The sequence below is a fragment of the Uloborus diversus genome, chromosome 3 (genome assembly GCF_026930045.1).
Source record: "Uloborus diversus isolate 005 chromosome 3, Udiv.v.3.1, whole genome shotgun sequence".
In the NCBI taxonomy this organism is placed as follows: domain Eukaryota; kingdom Metazoa; phylum Arthropoda; class Arachnida; order Araneae; family Uloboridae; genus Uloborus; species Uloborus diversus.
The window spans coordinates 211,954,350-211,961,800 of NC_072733.1; the positions used below are offsets into that span (position 1 = coordinate 211,954,350).

The 7,451-nt window shown below is 36.4% G+C and overlaps 1 protein-coding gene across 1 annotated transcript in view; it reads right to left on the reverse strand.

The window, feature by feature from the left end:
* Positions 1-2,755, reverse strand: part of LOC129218678 (ninjurin-2-like) — a 49,020-nt gene extending 46,265 nt beyond the window's left edge. Inside the window, exon 1 of the mRNA XM_054852998.1 lies at positions 2,504-2,755. Within this exon, the coding sequence (XP_054708973.1) occupies positions 2,504-2,668 (165 nt within the window). The 5' untranslated portion in view covers positions 2,669-2,755. The remainder of the gene's footprint in view (positions 1-2,503) is intronic.
* Positions 2,756-7,451: the final 4,696 nt, after the last annotated feature.

Sequence of the window (7,451 nt, forward strand, 5' to 3'; positions counted from 1 at the left end):
GGCAGAAGCGTAAACAATGAAAGCCCACCGATTTAAGTAATTTTTTTAAAATATTGAACTTAAACAAATTATGTATTTAAAAAATGCTCAGATCCTATGTTTTTAAGTATGCTCTTTCAGAAAAATATACTTTTAAAATTTTGGATTTATGTGAGAAAGAATAAACTGGTTATTGTGACATGTGAAAATGCCTCGAATATAAAGTACATAGAAAAATTAGCAGTGTAAATACTTCATTGCATGCAATATGAATATACTGTGAAAAATAAAATCATGAAACCTGTAAAGAAACAGTGTAAACAGAAAAATTTAAGCCAAAAAGAAACAAAGTCACAAAACACAAAGGCAGATGATCTGCAACTGTCTTTACGTTCAACTCAACACGCAACTGATCGGATCAAAATGCATTACAATAAAGGTGATCAAATTTCTTTTTGAAGTACTATCACTTTAAAATCTGTTTCAGAAACTTTAAAGTTTGGAGAATCAAGTTTTTGAAATACATCAGTTTGTTCAAACCGTGATTGCAAAAAAGCTAACTTGATTTCGCAATAATTTTAGCAATGCAATAATCTACACTACACAATACTAACAATGTCAATTTTATTTTATTTATTTTTTAAAGTTTTTCTTGAAAGTACGTAATAGTGGTAACGTAGTAGTTTCTTCAACACATCCATAATCATAAGTTTTTGTGGAAAAAAATGTTTACGAAAAACCGTATTTATCCAAGAAACAAGAAGTAAAAGTCAAAATATAAAGTTAATAGTGTATTATTTAAAATGAGTTCTCAACACTTAATAGACGGCATTTTTCACAAATGTGCGAAAAATCGCAATAGTAAAGAGAGTTTTAGCAATTAAATTCAATAAATGGAATGAAAGATGTTCTATTGTGTATTAGGGAAAACAGCAGGGTCACAAACAACAAAAAATTCATACAACAGAAAAATAATCCTTTTAGAATTAAAATTTATATAAATTAAAAATATTTTAATTTCTCGTCACCTCAAAATTGAAATAAATATATAGTCGCCAGTCGTATGGAGCGGGTTCTTTTTTTTTTCTACTTTCATTGCCATGTCCAATGAAATTTCTTGTTGTGAATGAACAAACTAACTCAATAAAAGGAATTTTTGAAGATCGAAATAATAGAAGAGAAAATGAAAGGAGGTTTTTTTCTTATTCGATATATAAAAATATTCTTCCCTTAACTGAATAGGAAAAAAAAACAGTGAGATAAATAAAGCAATAATTGATACGGAAGGCAAAAAAGGCTCATGATACACGAACATCATTTTTTCAAAAGCAGGCCAAAAAGGGACAAGTCATTTGCACGATTATTTCCCATCACAAGACACCACTTTAAGCTGTCAGTGTTATTTTAATTCAAATCATTTAATCGGCTGGAACGATTATAGTTCTATTGATTTTCGAGCAGGAATCATAACACTCTACTAACGGATGTAAATTATTTAAAAATTTAAATTCTCAACTACATTTCTAAACTTAAATTATTCAGTGTAATCCTGTTCGTTGAATCGAGAATTTTGTTGTGATGGCAGTTGAATCGGGACTGAAAATGTATTTCGTTGTATGCGTATTTGTTCTAACCGAATTTCACTGTATATATGTTACTGTGAAAGTTCAAAATCAGGTGAATATCGACATTCATATACCAAAAAACATCGAATATTTCCGGAGAATCACCGCGGTGAAAGTCGACGTTCTCCAACTTCGGTGTTTCACGGTCACATGCACATACTTTTTTGTTATGACTAAAAACAAAAAAAAAGGAAAAAAATTGAAAAAATTAATTTGAATTTTGACCTCTTGAATTCAAATTATGTCTTTCGCAATCACGAGTGTGTGCATGTAGGCATGTGTGTTTATGTGTATGTGGGGGGTATGTGTGTTTGCGTGTAGGGGGTATGTGTATGTGTGTGTAGGCATGTGTGTTTATGTCTGTGCAGGTATGAGTGTGTGGGTAGTTATGTGTGGGGGAGGGAATGTGTATGTGTGTGTAAACATGAGTGTGTGGGTAGTTGTGTGTAGATGTGTGTGTATGTGTAGGTGTCTGTATGTATGCGTGTGTGTGTATATGTGTTTGAGTGTGTGTATGTGTTTGTTTGTGTGTATATGTTTGTGTATGTGTGTGTAGGCGTATGTATGTGTGTGTGTGTACGTGCGTGTATGTATGCGTGTAAGTGTAAGATATTGACGCAACCTGGAGACTGTTTTCGCTAGAGGAGCAGCATCGTGAGGCGGCCGGTCGACGGTGATGGTGCAGAGGGTGCTGGCGGGAAAATAAAATGATAGGACTTCAAAACAGTCAAATGAAAGCAATAAGCAATCATGATTGCTCAAAAAAAAATAAATAAATAAATAAAAATAAAAAAAAACATTTCAAGAAAAAAAAATCAACCCTTTTCAAGAGTTGGTTTTTAAAACATTTCGCGATGGGGAGAAAAAGAGAAGATGAGAGAAGTAGATGAAAGAGTTACCTCTCTGTCTAGCAGGTGCTTGTCCGGCTGATCGCACTCCGATGTTCTGGGCACTTCCGCCATCTCTCGGAGGTCCATCGGCCGGTCACCTCGGTCGTTGTTCATGTCGGACCTCTGCTGGCGACGACGAGGATCCAGAGCTAAGAAAGTCCGCACGGCCCACATACTCCGGCGGCCATCTTCATCTGCTAATGCTGCTCGATTCGAGATTCGAACCTTTCCACCCCCTCCGAACCAGTGGTCTCGCCTCCTAGTCCGAGACCAGTTGGCCTTTTCCGCTTCTCGACCGCAATCCTCCTCCACTCTCTCTCCTCCGAAATCTTCGCATCTCTACGTGTTTCTATTGCGAAAACTTCGGGGGAGAGAGAACACGCTCATTAGAGTCTACTGTGCTCGGTGCATAAAGCAGTGGTGTGGTCAAGAGGCAGTGCACATTACCAGGCTTTTTATTTAATCTAAGACTTTCCCCCTCCCATATTTGTATTTCATTGTTTAGTTTCAACAACTCTTGTGTTCGTATAGATACAAATGCAACGTACAGAATACGAAAAAGTGCGTTTTTCAATGTCGGACAAGAGATGGTATCGGAAACAACGCGTGTACTTGGGGTAAAGATCTCTACATCCTCGGTGTATGGGTTGATTTGATAGACATATTACAAATGTTTTTCCCCCCATCTCTTGGCAAGAGGTGAATTTCATGTTCGATACTTTGCAATATCAACAACGCGACGATTATCTGCATGAGGCTCCCCATCGTTTTTTCACCAGTACTACACCACTGGAATAGAATATCCCAATGCCCCCCCTCACATATACAAAGAAGAGTCAGAACCTTATTTACCATTTTCTTGGCCCCTAGGTAAAGGGTGTTTTTTTTAGAGGTATAGAACTTTAAGTTGGCAACACTGTTTGATATGTGTGCCATTTTGATAGTTGTCACTTGTTTTGTATTCAGTTCGGTTTGCCATTTCATCATGAATAGACAACAAGGCGGTGCAACATGCCACACAGTGCGTGTCACATTTGATTTATTGAAAGAAACGTTCGGTGAACGAATAATTTCGCGTAATGGACCCGTGAATTGGCCTGCAAGATCGTGCGATTTAACACCGCTGGACTACTTTTGGGGGCTATGTGGAGTCTCTGGTCTGCACCGATAAGCCACAGATGATTGACGCCTTGGGAGAGAACATTCGCCACCTTATTACTGACATATGGCCTCTATTGCTGCAAAAAGTGAGAAAATTGGACTTTCTAATTGGACTTTCTCCGAGCCAGCAGAGGTGGCCCTATGCCAGAAATCATATTTAAATAAAAATGTCAAAGAATCATCTTTCGAGTGAAGCAACATTCATGGCAATTAACAACATTTAACTGTGTTTTATTTGAACCTAAAGTTCTCTACACTTTTTATATGAGTCTTTCGGTTAAAGGGCTTCCGAAAATTATAGACAATGTAGAAAACTAACAAAACACTGTTTGAATCTGTTTATTATGGTATTTCAAATCAATCTGGCTTTAAGTATTAAAACAGCACTTTATTGCTTGTCACGTGCCCATACTTGGGACAGTTTTGAGTTTTAACTTTAGTAGCATATTATCCATATGTTTTCAATTTGAACAAAGTATTTTATTTTAAGGAATAGCCTTAGTGCTTTACCTCAAGACGAGGTTTAGATGTGTAAATGTCTTTTCAAAAAATAAACTATTATATATCCATTGTCCCAAGTTAAGGATTCTTTGCCGTAACTTGACACACTCAACATTTTGAATTCTCCTTTATGTCTGCAGCAAAATTAATAACTATGGACACCTATTTTCATTTTAAACTAGTTTGGTTTGGAACGCAATAAAGAAAAAGTAATGTTAGATAGAGCAATAATGTATGCTTTCACAGATTTCAGAATGTACATTTGCGCTTGAAAATACAGGGTTCGCATAAAATATTCCGGTTTTAAAATTTTATATTTCATAAACAATTACACTTAACACTATAAATGATACATAAATATAAAGATAAACGATCCAAGTTTTTTTTTTTTTTACTTACGCAACTACTTAAACGTGCACGTTCCGCACTAGCACAGTCAGAAATTCCTCCTGGAGGGGGGGGGGAGGGTTTGGACACAACAGTCCTACGTGTGTTTACTACTGCATTAGGATTGGCAACAATGTTAAAACCAAGACATCTGGAGGGGGATTTAGCCCTAACCCACCCTACCCCACTTCACCCGCAGCACTTCGCTGCACCACTGACTTCCCGTGCAGGTGATGATGATTTACCTTTAATGCGTTCTCCCCCCAAATCCCCAAACCAATCCCCATGCGATTTTTTTACAGGGTTTCTTCAAAGATTGTTTATACACCATCATTGCCAACAGAACCTATAAATTGCATCTGTGTACCATTACGCAAAATTGATACACCAAGATGTGTGTCGCGTAACGAAAGGTACACATATCGAACATTTGCGAGTCAAAAGAAACTTGGACAGTTTGTCTTTATTATTAAGTTGTCCCAAGTTAAGGAGCAAGATCTCAAACTTGGGACAGTAAATATTTTCCTGGACATATCTACACATGCCCTGCGATAAAGTGCGAAGGTTCTTCCTAAAAACAGAATACTTGTTCGAATTGGAAATATATGATCAATATGTTAGTAAAGATTAAAGTTCAAAACTTGACTGTACGTACATAGTTTTAAAAGCCAATTGCTCGAACAATATGGGCAAAAACTGAGAACGTTGTGCTGTAACTGAAAAATATTTGTTGAAAACCTGTTTTGGGATGAGGATTCTGGACTCTGAATCGAAATACTTTGTGCCAGGACCACACCAAGTATTCATATTTTAAAACAGTAGAAAAGTCCACATCTGAAGGGCATCCCTTGAATTGTATTAAAGAAACAGTTTTGCCAAGTTGGAACCGCACATCTTTTTACTTCCTTTTACAAAAAAGGAAGTATAGTATTCGCGAAAACATTTTCACTCAAAAATCGGCCTTAATTTCCATTTTGCTCACCCCCGAATGAATGTTGATTTTTTTTTTCGACCCGACCACACGTGGATATATGCCTAGGAACGTACAGACACCCGAATCCATTTTGACAATCCCCGAGTTAATTACAACGAGTTTTCTCGTGACGTCCGTGTGTACGTAGGTATGTGTGTATGTATCTCGCATAACTCAAAAACGGTATGTCCTAGAAAGTTGATATTTGGTACGTAGACTCCCAGTGGGGTCTAGTTGTGCACCTTCCCCTTTGGTTGCATTCGGATGTTTCTAAGGGGGTCTTTTATACCTTTTTGGGGGGAAATCATTGCTAATTTCAATGCTAACTCAAGTGGTGTTATAATTTGTCAAACACTTGGCGATATATCGCCAAGTTTTTGGTCACCAAGTTTTGTCGCCTACTTGGCAATTTTTTTTTTAATTTTTAAATCTGGTTTTAATTCGACCAATGTTGGTAATATTTAAAGAGTTAACCACTTAATCACATTAAAATTGCCAATAATGGGGAAATAAATCATTGTAAAACTTTTTTTTTTTTGCTTCGGTTCGCAAGAAACTAGGGGTGAAAATATTCAGAGTTTCCTTGCTTACTCCAAGGCGCTATTATCATTAAATTGGCGTAAAAGGAAGCCATGTGATGCACAAATCAACTCGTTTTTATGTATCATTTAAAGCAGGGGTTCCCACCTAGGTCATGGCGCAGACTGCGCCATTGAAACTTTTAGGGGGGTTGTCTTGAGGTGTATGTTTCAGTTTTTTGGGGGGGAGCTCTTGCTTTTGGAAGTTTTTGCGATATTTAGAGGGGTGCGCCCTTGCTCTTAGGGGGTGGACAACCCTATTTATAGTGCTAAGTGTGATAGTTTATGAAATATATATTTTTTAAAACCGGGATATTCTTTTATGCTAATCCTGTATTGACTCCGCGTTACCCTCTACTTTTTGAAGCACACAAGTATTCGGCGAGTCCCAATAATTCCTCATACAGCTGATTCGTAGCTCTATATGTTCCTCATTTGCCATCGTTGCACATTCATTTTTATTCCTTCATTATACGGGAAGTTCACACCAAATAATTGGTCTTATCTATAGTTTGAGAATCATTTTTATTAATAGAACTAACATTTGAAATACTTTTCAAAAACGTGTTTTATTCATTCATCAATTAACATGACAAATCTTCTGTCCAGCAACAGTATGAAACATTTATTGCAATCGAAATAGTCATAGTTCTTAAGTTTTTTAACTATATTTTTTCTCAATACAATTAGACAACCTATTGTCCCAATATTCCTCGTAGACACTTTTTCTGTACTTGTAGCCAAAGTTGGAGCAATACCTCAAGTTCAGAGCATGTTTAAAATTTTGAAAATTTATGAATAAGAAAGTTAAACTAACTTAGTAAAGTAGAAATGAATTTGCACAAATAAGACACAAAAACATATCTGACAAGAAGTATGATCAAAATTCAAACTAATGCTGCTTAGCTGACCTAGGTATTTCCATACTTAAAAATTTCATATCTTGTCGAAATTTTCAAAATAGTTTTAACTTACGCATAAAGATGAAGCATAAAAGGTTAACTTACAAGCTCTTAAAACATAACTGTTCATTTATCATGTAATACAACTTATTTCGTACTACAGTGAAACCTGTGTAAGTTGACCACTTGCGGTGCACTACTTTCGTGATCAACTTAAACAGGTGGTCAACTTACAAAGGTTGATTTATATGTTAAGGGCTAATTCCGTGCCTGAAAAAAGCGGTCAACTTAGACAGGTGGTCAACTTACAAGGATGGTCAACTTCACAGGTTTTACTGTATTTGAATACAAGAAAGTGCACAAGCATTTAAAACGAAATTCGTCAAAATGTCCCAAGTTTGGGCACTGTCAGTATGGGCACACTTGAGTACTTCTAATTTTTTTGTTCAGTTAGT